General features: G+C 50.1%; 1 protein-coding gene across 5 annotated transcripts in view; it reads right to left on the bottom strand.

Annotated features, from left to right (window-relative positions):
- The window catches only part of WDTC1 (WD and tetratricopeptide repeats 1), a 1,302,054-nt gene that overhangs the window by 472,974 nt on the left and 802,124 nt on the right, over positions 1-26,956 (bottom strand). For all 5 annotated transcript variants that reach the window (XM_069622886.1, XM_069622890.1, XM_069622889.1 and 2 more), the window contains one exon: positions 10,097-10,193. In XM_069622886.1, the coding sequence (XP_069478987.1) occupies positions 10,097-10,193 (97 nt within the window). The remainder of the gene's footprint in view (positions 1-10,096; positions 10,194-26,956) is intronic.

Here is a 26,956-nt window from a genome sequence, read left to right as displayed (position 1 = left end):
TTTGCAGGACAGGGCCTGGATCTCAACTACCCTCCTAGCAGAGGAGATGGCCGCCATGAAAGCCATCTTCCACGAGAGGAACTCGAGTCCGTGAAGATCTTCACCACCTTGCCCTTCAGAGACAGAAGGAATCACTGGAGGCCCCCACTGAACACTGCCCGTAGCTTCAGGATGTTGATATGGAGGTCCTTCTCCTCCGGCAGCCACAGGCCCCTGCCGTGCAGACGTCCTGTGTGGGCTCCCCAACCTTCCAGGGAAGCATTTGTGGTGATCGTCTCCTGGTATGGAGGGTTTTGAAACCCTGTGCCCCTGGTGATGTTGGAGCGGACGCCCAAAAACCTCATCACTCGACGGAACTCGTCAAGCAGGATCTTGTCTGCAAAGCATCGGGACACCTGTATCCAGCGAGTGTCCAGGAACTCCTGAAGAGGTAGCATTTGCAACCTGCAGAGCCGGATGAGGTAGATGCAGGACGACATCATGCAGAGCAACAACTTGATGGTTCGCACTGTGGCCGTCTTCATCAGCAGCAGTCACTGCACCTTCCCTTGATGGGCCGCTACCCTCTCCTCCGAGGGTGACACCAGGCAGGAGACACCATATTGAGTCTGGCTCCTAGGAACAGCGCGTTCTGCGATGGTGTGAAGCAGGACTTCGGATAGATGGAGAATCCCAGATCCATCAGTAGCTGGATGGTCATCTTGGCGTGTCTGACGGCCAGCACCTGCGAGCGGGCACGGATGCGTCAGTCCTCGAGGTACGGGTATACGTGTATACCCCGCAGATGTAGATGGGCCGCCACCGGTGCCAGGCATTTTGTGAACACTTTGGGGCCGACTTCAATCCTAAAGGTAGGGCCTTAAACTGGTATTGCTGGCACTGCATTACGAAACGCAAAAACTTTTGATGTTTCTTGTGAATGGGGACACCAAAATAGGCATCCTGCAGGTCCAGCGACCTCAAGAAGTCTCCTTCCTCCAGTTGGCCGAGCACGTGCTGCAACATAACCATCCTGAACTTTTGGGACTTTAAATATTAGTTGAGACATCGCAGATCTAGGTTGAGCCTCCAGCCCCCTGTCTTCTTCCTGACCAGAAAGTATCTGGAACAGACTCCGGGGCCACTGGGGAACCAGCTCTATCGCCCTTTTTCGCAGCATGGCCCGTACCTTTTCCAGGAGCTGAGGAATGTGCTGCTCCTTATGGCACACTGGCGGGATCCACAGACACCTGCGTTGAAACTCCAGAGTGTGTCCTTGGGCGAGAGCGTTCAGCACCCATCTGTTGGTGGTGATCTTGCACTCGCTGACTAAGCTAGTCAGGCGGCCGTCCACCAGGGTGCACGTGTGGAGGTCCGAAGTTCCGGTCTGTTTCAGAACCGGCGTCCTGACCTGCGGGAGATGGCAACGCTGTCCTCCACTAGCGTAGGCCTGGGAACGGCCTCTGTAGGCTTCCTGAGGCGTGGACTGGGAAGGTTAGTGGTATGAAGAGGAGAAACCTTTGGACAACCGGCTCGACTTTCCTCTGGAGAAGCGAAAAGAGGAGCGCTGCTGTTGAAGGGTACTCAAGGAACGAGCCGTCTCCGTATCCGCTTTGATGGCCTGGATGGACTTGTCGACGACCTTCCCAAACAAGTTGTCTCTGTCGAAGGGCATGTCCAACACCTTTGCCTGGACTTCCTGCTACAAATTCGTGGCCTTCATTCAGTCTGCCGATGAAGGCAAATACTATTCCCCATCTGCCGGAACCCCGTGTCAGAGACGTCCAATGCCACAGTAATGGCGTGATCAGACTCAACTTTCCCCTCTTGGAAAAGAGCGATTGCCTCCATCCTCTTATCGTCTGGGAGGAACTCCAGAATACGGCCCAGCTTGTACCACAGCTCCCTGTCGTACCAGGCCAGGATTGCCAGTGCGTTGGCCGCCTTGATAGTGGACGCTGCGGTGTAAATCACCTTCCTACCCACGGCGTCCAACTTCTTCCCCTTGCTGTCCGGAGGGACAGAGGACGACAAGGACGGATTAGTCGATCACTTCTTTGCGGCCACCGACAACACTGAATCCGGCGACGGTTGTGACCTCAGGACTTGGGTGCAGAGTTCGGCAGCCGATACTTCTTCTCCAGCCTATTTCGTTTAGCTGAAGCCGGACAAGAGGTCTTCATGAGGGCCAGGCACTCTCCCCACACGTCGTCTAGGTGGGGAACCAACATGATTGTCTTCCTCCTGGTCTCGCGCCTCTGGTACAAAACACCCTCTTTCCGGGTTTCTTTGGGCACAAGCTGAAAAAGACTGAAGACTCTGGCGATCATAGGTTGGAATGACCCCACCACATCCAGTGGCGTAAGTGGGGACCCGCTGCGACGATATCCTCATCGTCCTTAGTCGTGGCCCTATCTGGCCCCGTGTCTGGGTCTACTGTGGGAGATGGGGACCGACGTGGGTGTGGAGGCTGAAATGGGGGTGTCAGATGATGCTTTCTCTTCTTTGTTGGAGGCTGACCGGGGGGCCTGTGGGACCACTGGAGTCTGGCACAGTGGCATCCTCTTCTGGATCTCCGACACCAAGGTGTGAAGGGTCGACAGAATGTCCAGAGAGACATCCCTCGGCTGAGCTGACGGAATCAGAAAACTAGATCCAGCACCGTTGTCTCCAGCTTTGCCGTTATCTATCTACCCAGAGGACTCAGACCTGCGGTTCTTGGCCTCATCTTGGGCCCCCAACGATGAGGCGTCCTCAAAGGACTTAGAAGACCGCTCCTTGGACCAGCCGGTACTGGGTGAGGCATGACCCTGCTCGGGCCAGAGGCCTTAGTGGCAAGCCACGCTGCCAGTCTACTATGCCTGTCCCTAGTAGTCTTCTTGGAGAAATCAAGGCATATCTCGCATTCCAGCTCCTTAAAGTCCGGATGCCGGCAGTAGAGGCATTGCACGTGCTTGTCTTCCACAAACACATTCCGTAGCATGCACTTTGTGCAAAGCTTGAAGAGGGACCTTCCCTTCCTTCCTTCTCCTCCGTCATGGTCAGAGTGCGCGAAGTAGACCTGATTGCCTTCTGGAAACTTCAACGATCTTTGCCCTTGAGGGGTGCTGACATTCTGATATAGGTCCCCGATCTCCGGGCCTATAGGGCAGCAGCACAGCTAGCACACATCCATGCTTGGCAGATCATCACAGACCGCCCTAGATGGGTGGAACTGGAGCAAGCTCAATTACCGCTCCCCCTGCGATTCCTCCCACAAATCCAGCCCTCCCTGAGAGAACACTGGAAGACTTTCCTGCTAACTACCAAACGCACGTTAAGCTCATGGGACTGGGCCCTCAAACAAAAAGGAATCCCAAGGGGACAAAGCCCACTCTCTCCAATCTTCCATAACCCAAACTTCTCACCGGGGACGAACCCCCGAAACTTCCAGAACTGGATTGACGGCGGCCTCGAGACCCTGGAACAGCTATACGCCGGGAACACACCCCGCACCTTTGAACAATGTAAGACGGTGTTCCAACTACAGGAAAGAGACAGATTTACCTACTGCCAACTCCGGCACTGGTGCTTGCACCCCCAGACCCTCCGGGCTGCCACTCGCCCCCTTACTCCCCTTGAGCTGACGCTGAAGGACCTTCCATCGCGGAGCAAGATCTCAACTCTGTACAGACGCTTCCTGGGGGACTTCCTAAGCGCAAGAACGCGATGCATGGCCCAATGGGAGGCCGACCTGGGTCACCCAATTGACGACCAAACCTGTGTAGACATCTGGACACGTACCCACTCCTCATCTACCTGTGTGACCAACAAAGAATGTGCATACAAGTTCATGCTGCAATGGTACTACCCCCCTCTTAGACTACACCACATGAACCCACAGGTGGACCCTTCCTGCTGGAGAGGATGCCCCCAGCCTGGCTCTTTTTTCCACATGTGGTGGGCTTGCCCAAAGACCCAGCAATTCTGGGAACAGTGCCTGGCGACTATCGAACAAATTACCGGGATGACACTCGCCCTGGAACCTGAAACGCTCCTTCTGGGGGTCCCGATCCCCGGGGTATACCCCCGCTCCGGAAACAGGGCAAAACTAGTAACGCAATGCCTCCTGGCCTGCAAAACTGTGCTAGCCGCTTCTGGAAGTCCCCGGACAGCCCATGCATGGCCCACTGGTGGGGAAAACTATGGGACATCCTGATTGCGGAAAAAGTGACGGCGGCGAGGGCGGGAGTCCTGAATCGCTTCCAAAATGTCTGGGCCACAGTGCTGTACTACGACCAGCGATTCCCCGCCTTAACATTTAAACCGCTCAACACTCGATGGGCCCTGAATGATCAAGAGCCTGCCTGAAGGGCGAGGGCGGAGGACAGTCCCGCGGAGTGGGGGAAAGGGGGGGGGGGGGATTGGAGGGAGGAAGAATATATTTAAAAAAAAATCTGAAGATGGCTGTCAGAGGAGGGGTTTAGGGAGATGACTGTCATTGGATGGGGGCAGGATGACCCAGAGGACGGCGATTGGTTTAAACGAGAAATACAGTTTGTAAGTGAAAGTGAAACTGTTTTTCTTTTACAGAGGATTCCTAGCCTGACGGTGAATATTCATGAGCAGGTGAATTCATGCCAGACCCCATACGGGAGAAGGTACAATTATGTCCACAAAATTATTCAACGACAAAACACCACCCTAGTATATTGAAAAATATACTCCTTTTATGACATTACATGTAAATATATTGACAAATAATTACTTAGAAAGACATAAAACAGTACAATTACACAGTGTAAAGACAGTTATTGCCCCCAATAAGCAAATTGAAGTCCACTAGCCAATGACCTAGAAAAAGGAACAGGTCAATCATCTGCAGAGGGAATTTGGAAAATTAGCTAATGATAGAGCTCCGACGAGCATGCTTTCATAAATGTAAACCTCTGACACACAAACTAATCGAACACTCTTGGTTTTTGGAACTGGAAACATTGCATGTCTACCATAGATTGCGGACATCTTCTGTTGGATAGGTCTATGATGCACAGGACTTAAGATTGAAGAAGAGTACGATCTAGCATCAGGGGTGTTGATATGTGAACTAGTTTGTTTTAAAAAGTAATTTACTTTCCTGAGATGAGTTAAGCAATCCAGACCATGTTGTACTGTGCTTGTCAGAAGCGTACTAATTCCAACTGGTGTGATGAAGATCCCTGCCTAAACGCTGGGGGCTGACAGAAGGGTTCAGGGTACTATCCCAAGCTGGTGGGTATTCGGAGGGATGCCTAGATTACACTAACTTGGGCCCCACACTAAGAAGGTGGGCAGTCACAGGAGCACCCACACACCAAGATCTCTATGAGTTAACCACTGTAAGGAGGCCAAAGACAGACACATGAAGGGAAGTTCATAGAATAACTATATCAGCAGTAGGGAGTTCTTCTAACCCCATGGTCATATCCAAATACCCAGAGTAGGTGCATACCTTCAAGGTAAAAAGGGTTTACTGTTGAGTATTTCTAAACACATTGTTCTTTCAGCAGAGCTACTAGGGAAATCATCCTGCAAAGTAAACCATATTGACCTAGCCTGCTGGAGTACAACAAATACAAAGTGTCACTTGATGATCAAAAATAGTGAAATTAAGCATATGTGCCCTTTCTGCTAGTACTTCAAAAGAAACGCTTATTGTTCTCCTGCTAAACTAGCAGCAGATTAAGTTACTGTTGCAGTGCACTGAAAGGTTTCCCTTCAGACTAAATATATTTTACTTTACAATATTTGTAATGCGCAGTAATGGACCCGGAGACATAATGGCGCGGACAGTACACAAAAACAAACAAAAATACAGGTGACTGTAAGGGATGCAAGGAGCGCAGGGCATCAGAAAAAAAGGGCAAGTCGAGAGTTAATCAAACAGCCAGGTCTTTAACTTTTTCTTAAAAAGCTCGAGATGCTGTTAGAGCCTTAGGTCCAACGGCAGGTTATTGCAGGCAGCAGGAGCTGCTGCTCCAAAAGCTCCCTTTTCTGCCTTTTTAGTTCTGCTTGTGGGGATCGTCAGCAGTTTAAGCTTGTTGGATCTGAGCGCTCTAGTGGGGTTCGTATACACCATCAGATTTCTCAAATAGCGTGGCATCATCCCCCGAAGACACTTGACGGTGTTCGTAAGGAGGCGAAAGCGAATTCTAGCCTCCACTGGGAGCCAATGTAGCGATCTTTTGGCTGCTGAGACATGATCCCGTTTCGCCAAGCCTGCAACAACCCTTACAGTCCTATGTTGAATTACCTGTAATCTATTTGTTTCGGCTTTTCTAATGCCGTACAGGAGGCTCCAACAGTAATCCATTTTAGTACCAATTATGGCTCTTGCTAGTGTCTCTGCATTTGCCTGAGAAATAAGGGGACGCATATGGAAGAAGAGTCTAAGATAGTATGCTGCTCCAGACACAACTCTCCCCACAGGGGATTTCATAGAAATATGCTAGTCCAGAATGACCCCAAGGGATTTCACTTTCTTGAGTGTGTGAATCTCCACATTGCCTAGATGAAAACTCCCATAGGCAGGGTCCTGCTCAGCAAGGATACTGGCGGACCCCACAATCATGAGCTCGGTCTTTGACCTATTAAGGGCTAGACCGTTTGCTGCAATCCAGTTTTCTTTACATGTATAGGCTTTATTCAATCTGGATTCGCCTAAAGCATGAGACCCTTCCAATGGGATGACACACTGGGTATCATCTGCAAAATTTGTGAACCAGAGCCCTTCCTGGTCCAACATATCAAAGAATGGTACAGTGAATATATTATAGAAACAGGGGGATTGAATGGCTTCCTGAGGTACTCTAAAATAGCTCAGTGATGCGGCTGCTTCTGCAATTTCTGAGCAGACGCAACTTAACCTATTCTGGAGATATGATTCTAGCCAGTGGGAGGCTGCTGGAGAGAAGAAGGCCACTTCTTAGAGCCTAGCAACCAACAAATTGTGGTCGACCAGGTCGAAAGCGGCGGAAAGATTTAACAGCATAAGCATAGACGCCGAGCCATTATCCATTCTAGAAAAAAGCCTAGATTTGAGTTCCAACATAGCTGTCTCAGTCCTGTGCCCTGCCCTAAAACCTGACTGTCGAGAGTTGAGAATGGGAAAGGTGTTAAGATGAAGGGCTACCTGATTGTAGGCTACCCTATCCAAAATCTTCAACAGAAAGGCAGTATTGATATGGGCCTATAGTTCAATGGGTCTTTCCTTGGGAGGTCAGGTTTCTTTAATAACGGGGTGACCCAGGATTGTTTCTGATCATCCAGCACGATACCCTCACTAAATGGTGCGCTGACAAAATGAAGAATCGCATCAAGGAGGGTGGGAGGACAGGTTTTAATGATAACAGCAGAGAATGGGTCCCCTCTGCAGCTGGTAGTCTTAAGAAGCCAAACCACTTTAGTCAACTCCTATAGAGAGATGGGGGAGAAGGTGAATTCTGGGATTGAGGGGCATCTTTTAAATTCCTTGTGGCCGGAGATACTAGTCATCCTGGCAATAGCATTTTTTTTTCCATGAGGATATTGGCCTTAATGCCCTGAAGCTTTGCACCCATTGCATCCTGGATCCTTTGACACCAGGCCGTGTTTTTTACTGCTGTGCCCGGGTCAGGAGCCGCAGAGGATTCTAGCACCTTCAGGATTTAAACAATTTCTTTTGTCTCTGATTTGGCCACACCAATCCTATCATTAAAGGAATTCTTTTGTGCTTCCAATAAAGTTGTTTTATATTCTTTAGCGACTGTTTTATATACCAAGAGGACACTAGGGGAGGGATTCCCTTTCCAACGGTAATGAAACTTGAGCATGCAGGCTTTCAGGCTGCGAAGCTCCGGCATGACCCAGAGCTTACTCTTCGGTAATACTCGTCTATTTCACGTTTTTTCTGGGGCTAGGAAATTTGTGATGTCTGTAAAGGTGGAGATCAAAGCCTTTGACATGCTCTCCACCAGAAAAAACGAGGAGAAATGAATGACATTGCTTAACAATGGATTGATTTTCACAAAGGTGAGGAGGTGTGAATATCTACCCTTGGTAACGGAAACATCTTTACTTTTAATCTTAGCTGGAAAGGCTGATAAGCTAACAAAGTTAATAAAGTAATGGTCCGACCATTGGTACGGAGTCAACTGAATATCCGTAATGGATACATTAGTGGTGGATAACCAATCGAGGGTATGACCTAGGCGGTGCGAAGGATGGCGATTAAATTGGTCCAGGTCCAAATTGGCCTTCCTATGAATTACCAAAGGCTTCCCTTACTTCAGATTCACATGCTGGGGAGACAGTCCAACCCAGTTTACAGCAGGCAATGCCACCAGCGCAGGCCAAAAAAGTGTGGAAAAGAGGTCAGCCAAATGCCCAGACTAGTTTTTCTTTTGTAAATTTGAGTTTTATGATTTTCAAGAGAACATTGAAAGATTACATATCAACTGGAGTGCACATGCCCTCTTGTAAGTTGTGCTAACTCTGGTACTTCAGTTTATTCTCGTTTTCTCCCTCCCCCAGGCCACCCCCCAGTTATTCGGCAAACTTAAAGATTAATTTCTAGTTTGAAAAACCATGATGGTGGCAGGCCTCGATATGATGTCAGGCCAACATCCCCCCCTCACCCCATCAGCCCACATAACCATAGGTTGATGGCCCAATCACAGGCAGCCCACATAACAGTTGCAGTCCATAGCCTCTAGGCACCATCCAAGAGGAGGAGAGGCCAAACTATACAAGTCAGCCTGTACAGTTTATGGATGTGGGGTGTTCACGAAGGAGCTGGAGGAATGTGTTTGGAGAGGATTGTAGTGCAAGAGGGGCCTCAAGAGGTGTTCCCTGGAGGTGGATGGAGGAAGGATGTCATCAAATGAGCACTGTACTGGTGGAGGAAGATTGGCATCGAGAGAGGGTTGTACTGTGGGAGGAGAACTGTGTCTTCAGGAGAGAATTGTGTTAGATGTGAGAGGTAACATCTGGAAGGGGAGATATTTGAAGTTGGTTAGCAACTGGAGAGAGAAATTAGAGATCGGAAGGAGAGAGGACTATCGAGAGGATAGTATTAAGGAGGGTGAAAAGAGTGAGAGGTGTCCAATTCTGGAGAGGAGGAAGTTGTAAATGATTCATCTGACTGGTGGGGGAGGGAGAGATAGATCTCCACTGCCTGAGACAGAGGGGGTCGGGGGGACAGTTACACCAATTAGCCAGTAAGATCAGGACGTTTCCAGTGGACCAGGTTAGATTACAGAGGTGGGAGAAGGAACAAGATGGTGCAACCTCACAGAGGGGAAGGAAGAGAGCCTAGAGCAAGGAGGTGATCTGGGGCAGCAGATCATTCAAGTACAGGATTCACCTCTGACTTAACTTGCTGAAAGAAAACCTGAGTTTTTGCCACAGCGCTGTCATTTGGGCCTTGGTGGAAGCTTTCTGCAGAAGCAGAAGACCAGGGTAACCAAGCAGACATTGGACTGGACTGTGTACCAAAGACTTTGTAAGAGGCGTTTTGCTCTTTCACAATTCACCATTGAGAAGCACAACCCTTTTTTGGTTATGTAAATAAAATGGTCTGCTGCAAACTGCATCCTTTTCTCAGCCTCTTTGGCCTTCACACTTGTGTTTGTGAAACTGGTTATTTATTTCAAAAAACAAGGGTGGTCCTGGGAGTCCCTCTGACGGATATTAGACCCAGTTACGGGAGCCTTACCCAGATTCTTTAGCTCACTATCTTTCACAGAGGAGAAATATCCAAAACATATCAGTCTTTGTCCTGTCCTGGGGCAGTCCAGCACCGAAATGCTAGGCAATTCTACTCTGAACAAGACTACCAACAGCAACCCCAGACATGTGTTTCGGTCTGGTTGGACCTCATGGAATCATACAAGTACTACGCCGGGTTTACTGCGCCGGCTGAAAATGCAGACTTTTATTTTAACCCCATTTCTCAGAATATATATGTGGGAGATGGGGTAAAGTCAATAATTAATGTTGCAGGGGACTATGGGTGGTAATGGGTAAGCGTACTGTGTATGAATGGGGAGAGGTTAGGAGTAAAAGGTCCTCCCGTTGGTTGGAGCTATGCACAGAATACAAACAGCAGTTGCACCCTTACCCGATATGGGTCCGCCCCTCAGCCAACCGGAAGCCATTGCTATGGAGATGGAGTCCATTGGATATGCCATTGGTTGACGTTTTTCCATTCTGCACTTCTATGGATGGAAAAAAGAAATAGGTTGGTCTGACAGCTCTAGAATACACTGAACTCCATCATATGGCACAGGATACATAGCCTCTTGGCACAGGGTACATTGCCTTCAAAAAATGGCAAAGCATACACCTCTTGCATCTCATATCATTGCTTAAGCAAGCTTCAAATTCGGGCACAAAAGGCACAGCCTCCCATCTCCTGGTGCATCCCATCTCTTACTGACACGCCTTGCAGAGCCTCCAAACATATGGCATAGCTACCACTGAACTTAAATTCCTTTCCCAGCGTACCAAGAAGCTCACCTCTTGCCACAGAGTACCAAGCCTCTCACTTCAAGGAACAGTATGGAACACATTACTCACCTTAATCTTATTTCTGATGCTTGTATCTGCTTAGATTCACATGCTATGCATAGGTCAACATCTAGTGGTAGCCGCTGAGTATAGCATTATTTGTTTTCGAAACTCAAAAATAGTCGTTAACAGGGCGCGTGAGTAATACTATCCATAGTGTGAAGTCCCCTGTACATATGGTCCTACACGCGTTGAGGTCCATCAGATTGTTTTGTTTCTGACATGAGGTAGCATGAAGTGTAGCATGAGTACAGATGTAATAAAGCAGATAAGAGCCGATAAAGGCAGAAAACATCTATGCACCTTCTACTCCAAGTAGAGGAAGGGTGGGCGGGTGTGAATCTAAGCAGATAGAAGCATCAGAAATTCGATATTGGTGAGTAACGTATCCCTTCTGAGGCGTGTGGATCTGCTTAGATCACAGACTAGCGAGCAGTATCAGGAGAAGGAGGTGGGTTGTGAGAAGGTGCAGTAGCAAATAGATGTTTTAGCACCACTTGTCCCACCTGTGACTGTTAGGCAGAAACCTGTGCAGTTCCCTTGGGGAACACTGCAAAAGATTTAAGACTACAGGTATAGCAGTAAACCCACTTGGTAGCAGTCCGCACCACCCAGATTTACCTGGTAGCTGTGGCTGAGCAGTCAGACTCCCCTCAAGAAGAGTTAGGCAGTATGTAAAGTATACACAATAGGTACTCAAATACAATAGCACAAGCAAACACTGACCAGAGCTTGGTTTCAAAAGTATATAGTTATTTATTTATTAAACACACATAAGTTGAAATCACTCTAGCAAAATATAGTAAAAACACTTCAAACACAGTTATAATGAAAGCAGTTCCAACCCCTACTCCTATCTAGACAACTCTAAGTTAACACCACATAATTAAAACAGAGGTGAGTGCTTAACGTTAGATGACACTCTAGTAGGTTCAAGAAAGGGATAAAAAGAAACAGAAATGGGTTAAACACACCACTCTAAGGTCCAGAACACTTGCAATAGGCTCAAAGAAGCACAAAGTCACAGGGGAGCAAAAGTCACTAGGCAGGGCCCACTCTTAGAGTAGCCGGAGCGAAAATGTGCCCAAGATCACACTGTTAGTAGGGATTCAGAGTCTTGCAAAGAGTTATAAAGAGTTTAGAGTGGCTTAGAAAGTTTAGCCAGGGTGTCCAGGCACTCCCAGGTTCGAAAGCCGGGGGCTAAATCTACCCCGTACAGTCGGTGGCAAGGGAAGCCAGGCGGAACACGGTACCTTAAGCGGAAAGGATCCTCCAGCGGTGGCAGTTGTTCCAGGCAGTGGCAGCAAGGCTCGACGTCGGTCAGGGGAGAAGAAGTTCTCGCTGAAGAGCAGAAGAAGAAGGTCGTTGCACTGCCCGGGAAGAAACCAGCCGCGGAGTCCTCCGGTTAAAGGGTTGTACCGACTTTCGCGGATAGGGGTAAAAGTGTGGTATTCCGGTTGCCGGGGTGCTTGGCACGAGCAAGGCGGCCACGAGATACCTCGAGAAGCGAAAAGAAGGTGAAAACTGGTTGTCCCCACCAGTCAAGGGAAGGAGCCACTCCGTTAAGAGTTCTCCTCGGTCGTCGGGAAAAGTGGTGAGACGGTTCAGCAGGGCTCCACCGGGTGGTGTCGTCGAAGCAGGTCGGCTCAGCTCTTCCCTCGTCGGATTCTTGGTCCTGTGGCGACTTCTAAAGTTCCAGTCCCCAAAGCCCTGCTTTTATGCAGCAAACCCCCATTCACCCAGCCTAGCTGTCACTCAAACATGCTAAGTGGTGAGCCGGCCGGCTCACCACTTGGGCCAATCAGGACGGAGTGCGACTTGAGTTACCAAGGTAACTCAGTCCAGGGTGCCTAAATCCCCCTCCACCCCTCCTAAGTACCCCAGACAGAGTGGCACCACTTTGGAGGGCTTCTGTGGAGAAGCCCGCCAAAAGTGGAACAAAGGGCTCCACTTTGGGTCAGAGTTACAGAGGCGAACGCCAACGCCATTTTAGAATCAAGTTTTGGCAAAAAGTCCCAACCGGAGTTATAATAATAAATATATAAACCGGCGGTATGTTTAAGGCTACCGTAAATAAATAATTAAATGTGTTAGCCTAAAACAATGGGAAATCCCATAGGGAAATATTCGCGGTCGAATATAAAACGTAGTTTCCACTGCCACCAGCCAAAACTCGATCAGGGGGGACGGAGACGTGCCCCCTCGACTAACAGACCCTGGGGCAATCGAATTGCCCCAGCCAGTACGTCCACAATATGATGGTTTGTACTGGTTCTGTTCAGGATTTAAGACTAGTAAAGTCTTTGGTGACTTTACATGCCCTGGGAGACAGTAGTCAGTCCCAGGGTATGGAGTCTATGTTGGGGAGTCCCTAGGACACCCCTGGGTCACGGCACAGAGGGTGCTGTGTAACCCACATCACAAAAACACATGAGGCCCTATGGAGTAAAAGACCCCATAGCCCATTCAACACAAGGTTTAACCAAGAAAACACACTTCAACAGGTCCAAGAGTGAGGGTAAAAGAGTCTCACTCTTGGCTTGAGAAAAAAAGAAACCCCAGAAATCCAGCAAAGCTGCTGGGGGACTCACTAGGTAGGGAAATTCAGCCCAAACAGAGAATTCTCCCTAACACTCGCCCCCCCCAGACTAAGGGACAGGAGGATTTAATCCACTCCTGGATGAACCTCATACCTCTAGTCGATGATATACATCCTAGAGAGTCCATCAGCATTTTGATGGTGACACCCTGACCTGTGCTCAATGGTGAAATCAAACCCTTGCAGGCAGATTGACCATCTCAATAGTTTTGGATTTTCCCCTTTCATTTGCATTAACCATCTCAAGGGTTGGTGGTCAGTCTGAATAACAAAAGTAGAACCATACAAGTATGGCCTAAACTTCTTCAGTGCCCACACAATAGCAAAGCATTCTCTTTCGATAGTTGCCCACCTTGTCTCAGGATCCTTCAGTTTTCTACTGATGAAGCAAATGGGGTGCTCCCTACCCTTCTCATCCAGTTGGCTTAGAACTGCACCTATACCTACATTGGAAGCATCAGTTTGTACAATGAAAGGTTGGTGGTAGTCAGGAGCTCTCAAGACTGGAGCTTGGCAAAGAGCTCTCTTCAGTTTTTCAAAGGCCTGATTGCACTCCTCATTCCATTTTACCTTTTTAGGGAATTTGGGAGAGGAGATTACATTCAGTGGCGAAGCTATGGTCCCATAGTTCTCAATGAAATTCCTGTAATATCCAGTGAGGCCTAGAAAAGCTCTCACTTGGGTTTGAGTAGTTGGTGTTGTCCAATTTTGCACAGCTTAAATCTTGCTGGGCAAAGGCCTTATTTCTCCACCTCCTACCTCATGTCCAAGGTAGACCACTTTACTTTGACCAATCTGGCACTTACTGGCTTTGATTGTCAAATGGGCCTGTTCCAGAGCCTGCAACACATGTCCTAGGTGGGTCACATGTTCTTCCCAGGAGTGGCTGAAGACTGCAATGTCATCCAAGTATGCCATGCAGAAATCTTCCATCCCAGCCAGAACTTGGTTCACCATCCTTTGGAATGTGGCAGGTGCATTTTTTAGTCCAAAAGGCATGACCTTAAACTGGTACAAGCCAACTGGGGTTGAAAATGCAGTTTTCTCCTTGGCATGGTCTGTCAGGGCTATTTGCCAATAGCCTGAAGTTAGGTCAAATGTGCTGAGGTACTTGGCTGCACCAAGTTTATCCACCAACTCATCTGTCCTGGGCAAAGGGTGGGCATCAGTCTTGGTGACTGCATTTAGAGCTCTATAGTCCACACAGAATCTCAAGTCTTTGGATCCTGCCTTTGGTACTAACACAACTGGGCTAGACCATGGACTGGTAGAGGGCTCTATTACCCCGAGATCAAGCATCTTCTTGACCTCTCCTTTGATGTGGGTTCTGATATGTTCTGACATTCTGTACCCTCTGCTTTTGACTGGCAGACAGTCACCAGTGAGTATCTCATGCTGGCCCCAAGGGGTGAAGCCTGGTGACAGTGAGAACAGGGAGGCAAACTGATTTAACATAGATTTGCACTCCTCTTGTTGCTCAGGTGTCAGGTCTGAAGAGAGATTGACTCCTTCAACTTTTTCATCTAAAGGCACACCTCTGAGGAGATCAGGGAGAGATTCACTCTCTTCTTCCTCTGCAGCTGAAGCTAGAAGCAAGGCTCGTACATCAGGCCTGGAGATGTATGCTTTTAGTCGGTTGGTGTGGAAGACTCTAGGAGCTTCCCTGGGTCTGCCCAGATCCACCAGATAGTTGACCTCTCCAAGTTTTCCCACAATCTTGAAGGGTCCCATCCATTTGTCTTGCAAGGCCCTCTGCCTTGTTGGAAGCATAACTAGAACTAGCTGGTCTTGAGTAAACTCAACCATGTTAGCCTTCTGGTCATGCCAATGTTTGACCAGAGCTTGACCAGCTTTCAAGTTGTCACTTGCTTCTGCCATCATGTGCGACATTCTCCTCCGGAGACCTATCACATAGTCAGTCACTCTGACTGGCTTGAGGGGAGGAGCACCTTCCAATCCCTCCTTAATCAGGGCCAATGGACCTCTGACTGGATGGCCATAGAGAAGCTCAAAGGGAGAATAGCCTACTCCCTCCTGAGGGACTTCTCTATAAGCAAAGAGAAGGCATGGCAGTAGAAGGTCCCACATTTTCTTAAGGGGTTCCTCTAAAGCACCTATCATGCTCTTCATGGTTCTGTTAAATCTTTCAACCAACCCGTTTGTCTGAGGGTGGTATGCTGTTGAGAACTTGTAAGTAACTCCACAGGTTTTCCACATGGCTTTCATGTAGTGGGACATAAAGTTTGATCCCCTGTCAGAGATTACTTCCTTAGGAAACCCAACCCTGGTGAAAATACCAAGGAGGGCCTTAGCCACAGCCGGAGCTGTAACAGTCCTCATAGGAATTGCCTCAGGGTACCTAGTAGCATGGTCTACTACAACAAGTATAAACCTGAGGCCTGAGGAGGTTGGAGGATCAAGGGGACCAACAATGTCGATCCCTACCCTCTCAAATGGGACTCCCACAACTGGGAGAGGCACTAAAGGTGCCACATTCTTGGAACCAACCTTACCAGAAGTCTGGCAGGTATGGCAGCTCTTACAATATCTATCTACTTCAGCCCCCATCTTTGGCCAATAAAAGTAGAGTGAGAGCCTTTCCTTGGTCTTCTTGAAACTCAAGTGACCAGCCAAAGGTATCTCATGGGCTAGTTGTAAGAACTGTTGTCTGTTCTCTTGTGGGACTACAAGGCGTTTGTAGTCTCCAGGTTCAGACTCAGTCGGTTCACTGTAGAAGAGGCCATCTTCCCAGTGTAACCTATACTTCCCAGGCTCTTGCCCATCAGCTTGAGAAGCTGCCTGGTGGCGGAGACCTTCCAGAGTTGGACATTCTCTTTGCCCCTTACGAAAAGCTGCCCTGCTAGGCCCACCTTCTGCCAGTAAAGACTGCAGCTCAGGATGGTCCTCAGGGTCCAAGTCTCCAATAAGGTTGGGGCCTCCTTCTAGCTCTTCCTCAGAGTCTAGCTCAACCATACAGGGTTGTACCTCCCTCTCAGCCTCAGCTGGAGGTGGAGTTACAGGTGTAACTTTGGACAACCTAGGGGAAGACCTTGTTGGAAGCACTGGAGTGCTTGCTGCTGGCTTTTTCCTAGGAGTCTTGGGTTGCCCCTTTTCTCCTGATCTGGTTGATACTGCAGTAAGTTGCTCCAGTGGGAGAGGAGTGATTTCTGTCATCATCTCCTGAGATAACCCTCTCAGGGTTTTCTCTCTTGCAGGTTTTGTGAGCTCCTGTAACCTTTTGCTAGGGGGTCTGGGGGTATGTGACACAACTCCAAGAGCTTTGAGGTCATTACCCAACAGAACCCTACCTGGCACTTCACATTGTACACTGACAGGTATTTTTACAGCCATATCATTACATTGGATGAGAACTGGTAACTGGGGACACATCTGCACAGGCCCACCAGCTAACTTGGTGAGGCATTTGGGTGCCTTAGCAACATCCTCTGCCTTGAAAAATGATTCATCCACCACAGTTATGCTGGCTCCAGTGTCCCTAATGGCAGGAGTCTCCTGACCATTCACCTGGACACTGTCCTGATAATACTCTTTAGTATTATCTGGGATAGAGTTATAGACATCTAAATTCTGTTGTTCCCACAACCCCAGAGAGACTAAAGAAACACTAGCTGAGACTCCAGTGGGTTCATCAGCTAGTAATAGAAAGTTTCCACTTGCCATATGTACTTCCTCCTCTGGAGCGAAGGCTAAGGAGGCAAGCTGGACCCCTGAAGGTTTACCCTTACATCTGGGATCTCCTTTCACATGGTCAGTAGCCTTACAAACAAAGCATGAGCCAAAGGCTCACTGGAATGGAGGCTTGTTCTGACCTCCTTCTGGTCTGGGACCAGGAGGTACACTAGCCTGATTTGGTTTCCCTTGTGGCTTACCCTTATAGTTTTGTTTGGGGCCCTCTTTGGAATTTGTAGTATTAGAATTCTCTTTGGAGTCCTTTGTGGGCTGTTTCTCCCCATCCTTCTTCTGAGTGACCCCAGAATCCTTGTGAGTGGCCCTGTTGGCAACCCACAAGTCAGCAGCCTTAGCTAGTTTCCGGGAATCTAATTCCCTGGAATCAGCCAAGTGTTGTCTGAGCTCAGGAGAGCAGGCATCATAAATAGTCTCCAACATAAACAAATTCTTCATACCTTCATAAGTGTTCACCTTGTAACCCTTAATCCATCCCTCTAAGTATTTCAAACATTCACTCACCCAGGTAGCCCAAGGGGTACCATCATGCTTTTTGAGGCTCCTAAACCTCTTAAGATACTGGGAAGGGGTCTTCCCAAACCTAGCTATCAAAGCTAGTTTCACACATTCATTGTCCTTCCTATCCTCCTCCCCCATCTCCATCACCACATCAGTTGCAACAGGGGGGAGCCTAGAGAACAACCAGGTGAGTAAGTCATTTCCTGTGATGTTCTGGAGCCCATGATTATATTCAAACAGAGACAACCAATCCAACACATCCAACTTAGGCTCATACATACCAATCAATTCTTTAGGCATCCGGGGTCTTTTAGGACTGGAACTTCTAGAGGAGCCAGAGAGAGAAACATTCTCAACAGATAATTTCTTCATTTCTAAGTCATACTTGAGCTCCATTTCCCTTAGCCTTAGTTCTTTGTCAGTTTGAGCATTAAGTTTTTTATACTCCAATTCTAGTTTCATTTTCTCTAGTTCAAAGTACTGAGGACTAAATGTGGGACCTGGTAAAGGTCCAGTAGGTACAGCAGGTAGAGCAGGCAGAGGCCTAGGGGGGACAGTCACAACAGCCTCACCCTCCTCTTCTGACTCTTCCTCAGAATCATCAACATTTTGCTCCATGTTAACTTCAGTACTGTCATCTACAGTTGCTGGAGTGATAGGTTCCTCTGAACCATCACCCAGACTTTGGTTAGCTAACAATCTTTCAATCAGCTCCATTTTCTTGCCCTTAGTCAGGAGATCCTTATGTTTACAGAGCACTCTTAAACAATCAGCAGTTTTGGCTGCAAGGGACTCTTGACTATAGCTTTCTATAACTGACATGTTAGAGGTTTACTTTTATAGTGCTAAGCTTTGTGGTTAGTTGCCCTAAGGTATTCAAAGCACAATAAAATGTATACTCAATACAAATCCCACCGCTGTACACCAGTGTTAGGCAGAAACCTGTGCAGTTCCCTTGGGGAACACTGCAAAAGATTTAAGACTACAGGTATAGCAGTAAACCCACTTGGTAGCAGTCCGCACCACCCAGATTTACCTGGTAGCTGTGGCTGAGCAGTCAGACTCCCCTCAAGAAGAGTTAGGCAGTATGTAAAGTATACACAATAGGTACTCAAATACAATAGCACAAGCAAACACTGACCAGAGCTTGGTTTCAAAAGTATATAGTTATTTATTTATTAAACACACATAAATTGAAATCACTCTAGCAAAATATAGTAAAAACACTTCAAACACAGTTATAATGAAAGCAGTTCCAACCCCTACTCCTATCTAGACAACTCTAAGTTAACACCACATAATTAAAACAGAGGTGAGTGCTTAACGTTAGATGACACTCTAGTAGGTTCAAGAAAGGGATAAAAAGAAACAGAAATGGGTTAAACACACCACTCTAAGGTCCAGAACACTTGCAATAGGCTCAAAGAAGCACAAAGTCACAGGGGAGCAAAAGTCACTAGGCAGGGCCCACTCTTAGAGTAGCCGGAGCGAAAATGTGCCCAAGATCACACTGTTAGTAGGGATTCAGAGTCTTGCAAAGAGTTATAAAGAGTTTAGAGTGGCTTAGAAAGTTTAGCCAGGGTGTCCCAGGCACTCCCAGGTTCGAAAGCCGGGGGCTAAATCTACCCCGTACAGTCGGTGGCAAGGGAAGCCAGGCGGAACACGGTACCTTAAGCGGAAAGGATCCTCCAGCGGTGGCAGTTGTTCCAGGCAGTGGCAGCAAGGCTCGACGTCGGTCAGGGGAGAAGAAGTTCTCGCTGAAGAGCAGAAGAAGGTCGTTGCACTGCCCGGGAAGAAACCAGCCGCGGAGTCCTCCGGTTAAAGGGTTGTACCGACTTTCGCAGATAGGGGTAAAAGTGTGGTATTCCGGTTGCCGGGGTGCTTGGCACGAGCAAGGCGGCCACGAGATACCTCAAGAAGCGAAAAGAAGGTGAAAACTGGTTGTCCCCACCAGTCAAGGGAAGGAGCCACTCCGTTAAGAGTTCTCCTCGGTCGTCGGGAAAAGTGGTGAGACGGTTCAGCAGGGCTCCACCGGGTGGTGTCGTCGAAGCAGGTCGGCTCAGCTCTTCCCTCGTCGGATTCTTGGTCCTGTGGCGACTTCTAAAGTTCCAGTCCCCAAAGCCCTGCTTTTATGCAGCAAACCCCCATTCACCCAGCCTAGCTGTCACTCAAACATGCTAAGTGGTGAGCCGGCCGGCTCACCACTTGGGCCAATCAGGACGGAGTGCGACTTGAGTTACCAAGGTAACTCAGTCCAGGGTGCCTAAATCCCCCTCCACCCCTCCTAAGTACCCCAGACAGAGTGGCACCACTTTGGAGGGCTTCTGTGGAGAAGCCCGCCAAAAGTGGAACAAAGGGCTCCACTTTGGGTCAGAGTTACAGAGGCGAACGCCAACGCCATTTTAGAATCAAGTTTTGGCAAAAAGTCCCAACCGGAGTTATAATAATAAATATATAAACCGGCGGTATGTTTAAGGCTACCGTAAATAAATAATTAAATGTGTTAGCCTAAAACAATGGGAAATCCCATAGGGAAATATTCGCGGTCGAATATAAAACGTAGTTTCCACTGCCACCAGCCAAAACTCGATCAGGGGGGACGGAGACGTGCCCCCTCGACTAACAGACCCTGGGGCAATCGAATTGCCCCAGCCAGTACGTCCACAATATGATGGTTTGTACTGGTTCTGTTCAGGATTTAAGACTAGTAAAGTCTTTGGTGACTTTACATGCCCTGGGAGACAGTAGTCAGTCCCAGGGTATGGAGTCTATGTTGGGGAGTCCCTAGGACACCCCTGGGTCACGGCACAGAGGGTGCTGTGTAACCCACATCACAAAAACACATGAGGCCCTATGGAGTAAAAGACCCCATAGCCCATTCAACACAAGGTTTAACCAAGAAAACACACTTCAACAGGTCCAAGAGTGAGGGTAAAAGAGTCTCACTCTTGGCAGGAGAAAAAAAGAAACCCCAGAAATCCAGCAAAGCTGCTGGGGGACTCACTAGGTAGGGAAATTCAGCCCAAACAGAGAATTCTCCCTAACACTGACTCTGCTTTAGAATGTGTGTCAACACAGTAGTGCTGAGTAAAGATATGTATGGAACTCCATGTAGCTGCTTTGCAAATGGTGTCTAGAGGGACGTTTGCAATAAAAGCCAAAGGAGCTCGTATACCTTTGGTAGAGTAAACTCTTGGTGTAAAAGGCAGAGTTTTGTTTGATAGGGAATAGTAGAGTTGTATGCATTTCACTATCCATCAGGAGATGATTTTTTTTAAATGTGATCACCTTCCCTGCTCAGTGCTATGGAGACAAACAGTTGATCTGTTTTTCTTAGTGGTTTTGTTTTATCTACATAGGATAACACCGCCCTTCTTAGATCCAGCGTATGGAGGTTCTTCTCAGATGAGCTTGAAGGATTCTGAAAGAAATCAGGTCGATCAATGGATTGGTTAACATGGAACTTGGAAATGAATTTAGGTGAAAACCTAGGGTGTGTTCTTAGAACCAACTTGTCTTTGTGGATAAGAAAGAAAGGGTTTTGCACTGACAAAGCTTGTAGCTCACTAACCCTTCTTATGGAGGTGATGGCTACTAGGAAAGCTGTCTTGTAAGTTAGGTGTTTGAGGCTGGACTTGTGCATAGGCTCAAAGGGAGGACCTATGAGCTTTGAGAGCACCACATTGATATCTCAAACTGGGGGTAGGTTGAAAAAGGGGGGGTACAGTCTCTTTAATCCCTCCATGAAAGCCTTAACAGGGACTTTCCACTAAGACACCTTGTTTTGTGAAGTGGTGTACTCGGACAGACCCGCTAGGTGAACCTTGATGGAGTTAAATACTAGGCCAGAGTCTAGTAGATGGAGCATGTAGTGAAGAACGTGTGTGGGAGTACATTCAATAGGGTTTATATAATTTGATTGGCATCACACTACAAATCTTTTCCATTTGTTGAAGTAGCAGTGACTGGTGCAAGGTCTGCGTTCCTTGAGGATTTTCATACACATTTGAGGCAATTTTAAATGTCCAAACTCTATGACTTCAGGAGCTAAGCTTCCAAGTTCATAGATTGGGGATGTGGGTGGAATATTGTCCCACCGTGCTCGGATAGCATGTTGTAGGGGCACGGGGGTTTGATTGGTTCACACACCGCCAGTTTGAGCATATGTGGAAACTAAGGTTTTCTTACCCACATAGGAGAAACATGTATTAGAGTTGTTTGTTCCTGGTGCATCTTTTGCACTATCCTGCACAGTAGCAGTGATGGTGGAAAAGCAAACAAATTTCCTTGACCAGCTCATCCACAGGGCGTTTTCCCTTGGATGTGGGTTGGGGAAACCTGGTTGCGAAGTCTGGGCATTGTGCCTTTAGACTTGTGGTGAACAAGTCTAAAGGAGGGTAACCCCAGAAGGAGACGACATTGGGGGTCATTATGACCCTGGTGGTAGCCATGCCGTAAATACCGGAGTCATGAATTTACCGGCACCCGGCAATGGGGACTTACCGGGGCATTACGACCCCGGTGGTCCCGGTACATCCCCATTGCCGGGTGCCAGTAATTATTACTCCCCATTCCCAATTGAGTCCGATTGGACTCAATGGGAATGGGGAGGCCGGATGCACCGGCACCATTCATGAATGGTGCAGGTGCATCCGTCGATGTCTGCTCGCAGGTGCCTGACCGCCTGCCAGATCAGACTTGGCGGCCGGAAAGGAACAAGTTACTTACCTGTAACTGTTGTTCTCCAGCATGGATTCACATGCTCATGAATATTCCCCGTCGTCAGGCTGGGAATCCTCGGTAAAGAAAAATCAGTATCAGTTTTGTTTCTGATCTGTCTTTCGTAGTAGTAACCAATCACTGATCTCTGCGTCATACTGACCACAGCCAATGACTGCCATCTCCCTAAGCCCCGCCTCTGGCAGCCATCTTCAGATTTGGTAGCCCGTGAAGTCCGCAGAGGGGTAGGCGGGAGGGTTCGCATGTGAATCCATGCCAGACCCATGCTGGAGAACAACAGTTACAGGTAAGTAACTTGTTCCTTCTCCAGCATGGGGTCTGGCATGGATTCACATGCTCATGAATATAAGAATACATAGCAGTGCACACATGCACAACCACGAGAGGTGGCAAAGGCTCAACATTAAGCAATACAACAACTCAACATTAAGCATCTCTTACCTCCTCATCAGGCTCACCTTAAGCGAACAGGTTGCGCAGCACTGCTTGGCCAACCCTGGACTCCTCCCTGGAATCCCGATCGACGCAGTAGAATCTCGTGAAGGTGTGCGTCGACCTCCACGTAGCAGCCCTGCAGATGTCCAGCAGGGGCACACCAGATAGGAACGCCGTAGTAGCAGCGATCGCTCTGGTCGAATGGGCTCTCGGACGGCCTGGCAGCGGTCGGTTAGCCAACCGGTGGCAGTGCATGATGCAGCCGGAGAGCCATCTGGAAATAGAAGACTTCGAGAGAGCCTTCCCTTGATTCACAGGTCCAAAGTTCACGAATAGCTGTGATGTCCTCCGAAAACTCTTCGTGCGGTCCACGTAGAACTTCAGCGCTCTAGCCACATCCAGCGAGTGCAAAGTCCTCTCGGCCGGTGACAAAGGAGACGGGAAGAAAACAGGTAACACCAGGGCCTCGTTAAGATGGAAGTCCGACGGCACCTTGGGCATAAAGGAGTGGTGCACCCTCGAGGCATGGAAAGACAAGTACGGTGCTTTGCAGGATAGGGTCTGGATCTCTCCCACTCGTCGTGCGGAGGTAATGGCCACCAGGAATGCAGTCTTCCACGACACAAACTTCATCAGTGCGGAGTGCATCGGCTCGAATGGGGGTCCCATGAGCCTGGTCAGCACCACGTTAAGTTCCCACGCCGGGGCCGGGGCCTTCACCGCCGGGTACGACCGGAACAGTCCTTTCATAAACTCTTTTACCAGTCGATGGGACCACAGGGACGGCCGTCCTGTGGTTCTGGTATATCTGGAGATCGCCGCCAGATGAATCTTAATGGAGGCATGGGCTAGCCCAGCCTTTGCCAGCGATAGCAGGTACGGCAGCACTTGAGGGGCCGTAATCGGTAGGGGGTTGATCTTCTGTGCTCGGCACCAGATAGAGAACCTCTTCCACTTGTGACCGTAGCATTTGAGACTCGAGGACGCCCTGGCCTTTGCAAGAACCTCTGCAGTCGGCCGGTATATCGTACCCTCCAAACTCTAGCGCTGCAGGAGCCAAGCCTGCAAGTTCAGCAACGCCGGGTCGTGGTGGAAGATGGCGCCTCCTTCTCTGGAGAGAAGATCTGCGTCCGCCGACAGCTTGATGGGAGGGGACGTTGACAAGTCCGGAAGGTCCGGGAACCAGATCTGCCTCAGCCACGCCGGTGCGACGAGGATCATCCTGCACCGGGACCTCTTGAGCTGGTTGATGAGTCGAAGCAGCAACGGCGGGAACGCATACAGGTATAGGCCGTCCCAGGGGAACGAGAACGCATCGCCCATGCTTCTCGGCTGGGGAAACCTGCTGGCGAACCTCTGGCACTTCGAGTTCGTCGCTGTTGCGAACAGGTCGATTTGGGGTTTGCCCCATCGTCGGAAGAGTTGATCCACCTGATCCTGGCGCAGTTCCCACTCGTGACACGCGCACAGCTCCCTGCTGAGCGAGTCGGTGATGGTGTTTCTTTCTCCTGCCAGGTGGAAGGGAACCAGGAACATCCCCTGGGTGACCGCCCAGTGCCACAGATCCTGTGCCTCCTTGGATAGGGCTGGGGATCTGGTGCCTCCCTGCTTCCGTATGTAAAACATTGTCGTGGTGTTGTCCGTGAAGATCCGCACCACCTTGCCCTTGAGCGACGGGAGGAACGATTTGAGAGCCCAGAACACGGCTCGGAGTTCCAGGATGTTGATGTGCAGGAGCTTCTCCTACGGGAGCCAGAGGCCTCTTGCGTGGAGATCTCCGGTGTGGGCACCCCAACCTTCCAAGGAGGCAACCGTCGTCACCGTCTCCTGGTACTCCGGCGTCTGAAAGTCCTTGCCCGCCGTGAGGTGCGCTCGAACGCCCCACCACTGAATCGCCCGCCGGAACACCTCGTTGAGGGGGACCCTGTCTTCGAAGGTGCCCGTCACCTGCATCCAACGGGCGTTGAGAAATTCTTGAACAGGGCGCATCCGTAGTCTGCAGAGGCGCACCAGGTAGATGCAAGAAGACATCATCCCCAGGAGGGGCTTGATGAACCTCACCCTGGCCACGTCCGTGGCTAGCAGGCGCTGCACTTTGCCCAGAATGGTCTTCGTCCGTTCTTCCGACGGTGCCGCCAGGCGCCTCACTGTATCGAGCTTTGCTCCCAGAAACAGGGCCACCTGCGACGGCACCAGGTGGGACTTTGGGTAATTTATGGCGAATCCCAGGTCTGTGAGTAGCTGGACGGTCCTCGCAGTGTGTTCGACGGCGAGTTCCCTTGTCCTTGAGCGGATGAGCCAGTCGTCCAGGTAGGGGTAGACGTGAATCCCCTGCAGGCGCAGCCGTGCCGCCACAGGTGCTAGGCACTTGGTAAAGACCCTGGAGGCCGACTTCAATCCGAACGGCAGTGCTCTGAATTGGTAGTGGCGTCCCTGGACGACGAACCTGAGGAACTTTCGGTGACTTTTGAGGATGGGAACGTGGAAGTATGCATCCTCCAGGTCCAACGACGATAGAAAGTCGCCTTCCTCCAGCTGTCCCAGCACGTGCTGGAGGGTGACCATCCTGAACTTTTGTGACCTGATGTATTTGTTCAAACGACGAAGGTCCAGGATGGGGTGCCAGCCGCCCGTCTTCTTCCTGATGAGGAAGTACCTTGAGTACACCCGGGAGCCCCGGAGCCTCTTCGCGACGAGCTCGATGGCGCCTTTCCTGAGCATCGCCCGTACTTCGAACAGCAGTTGCGGGACGTGATTTTCCTTCCTGGCCACAGGTGGAACGTGAGGGAACTTCTTCAGGAATTCGATAGAGTGTCCTCTTGCCAGGGTATCCAGCACCCAACGGTCGGTGGAGATGGACTTCCACACGCTGACGAAATTCGCCAGCCGGCCTCCCACCGGGGTGCTTCGGTGGGGGCCCGAGGCCACGGCCGGTTCAGTCCTGCTTGGAGGTGGTGGCCTTGCCGCCCTGGCCAACTTGCCGACGGCGGCGAGGCGCTCCCTGCTTGCCGTGGCCCCTGTTGGCCTCCTGAGACGAGGAGCGTGCCGCCTGGCGGTAGGACGACGAGCCACTGCTGGATCCCTTGGAGGCCCCCTGTCTGCCTCCGGAGCTCCGAAAGGGCCGTTGTTGCTGAAGGGCTCCCAGGGCGCGGGCCGTCTCCGTGTCCGTCTTCATGGCTTGGAGGGATTCATCCACCGCCTTCCCAAACAAGTTGCTGCTGTCGCACGGCATGTCCAACACCCTGGTCTGGACGTCCTGACGGAAGTCGGTCACCCGGAGCCAACCCTGTCGTCGTAGGCAAACTCTGTTGCCCAGCGGGCGGAACCCGGTATCGGCAATATCGGTTGCCACCGTTATGGCGTGGTCCGACGCCACCTCGCCTTCTTGAAGTATTTCCAGGGCCTCGGACCTCTTGTCGTCCGGTAGGAAGTCCAATATGGGGGCCAGCTTAAACCAGAGCTCCCGGTCGTAACGGGCCACGATCGCCAGGGCGTTGGCCGCTTTGATCGTCGTCGCCGCCGACAAAATGACCCGTCGTCCCATGGCGTCCAACTTCCTACCCTCGCCGTCCGGAGGGGAATTCGACATTGAGGCTCCTGACCCCGCCGCTTTCTTCTTCGCCGCCGCCGAGACGACATGAGTCTGGCGTTGGCTGGGCCCTGAGGCACAGGGGAGCGGTCTCGGGGACCCGGTATTTCTTCTCGTACCGGTCCCGTTTGGCTGTTGCCGTGGAGGGTTTCTTGAGTACCGACAGGCCCTCCTCCCAGATGTCATCGATTAGAGGCACCGCGATGACAGTCTTCCTCTTGGCCTCCCGGCACTGATAGAGGAAACCTTCCTTTTTCTGCTCCTCCGGGCAGAGCTGGAACAATTCGGACGCCCTGGCGATCATGGCTTGGAATGAGCCAATCTCGTCGGGCGTAGAGGCCCGGGAGACGGGAGACCCGTTCCGTCGTCGTCGCCCTCAGAACCCGTCGTCGAGCCCACCGCACCGTCATCTCCCGACTCGTGGGAGGATGATGAGGGAACTGCAGGCCTTACGGGGACGAGTGGAGGAGACGGATGGGTCCTCCGTCGTTTTTTCTGAGGACTTCCCGACGGGCCAGGTTGCGGGTCCTCCGGCCTGGGCCGTGGTAATCTCGTCCTTATCTCAGACCATAAGGACTGGATCGCAGACAAAATGGCCGCCGAGCTATCCTGAGGCCTAGGTTCCGGCTGCGCCGGAAGGGAAGGCTGCTCTTCCTCACCATCGTCGTCTTCCTCGGTTATCTCCCAAGGATCTTCCTTACAGGATCGAACCTTCTCGAATTGGACTTTGAGATTCCTCATGGCCTTGGTCAGTTCCTCCTCCGAGGTCGACTCCGAGCTCGAGGAGGCTACCGTGCCCCCCCTCGCTTCTTCCATCATGGTGGCCATGACGATGGGCTGAA

This window comes from Ambystoma mexicanum, chromosome 11 (genome assembly GCF_040938575.1).
Source record: "Ambystoma mexicanum isolate Mex_15411 chromosome 11, UKY_AmexF1_1, whole genome shotgun sequence".
Lineage (NCBI taxonomy): Eukaryota > Metazoa > Chordata > Amphibia > Caudata > Ambystomatidae > Ambystoma > Ambystoma mexicanum.
Note: the sequence above shows the minus strand (reverse complement) of the source record. Positions and strands in the feature narration are given on the sequence as shown.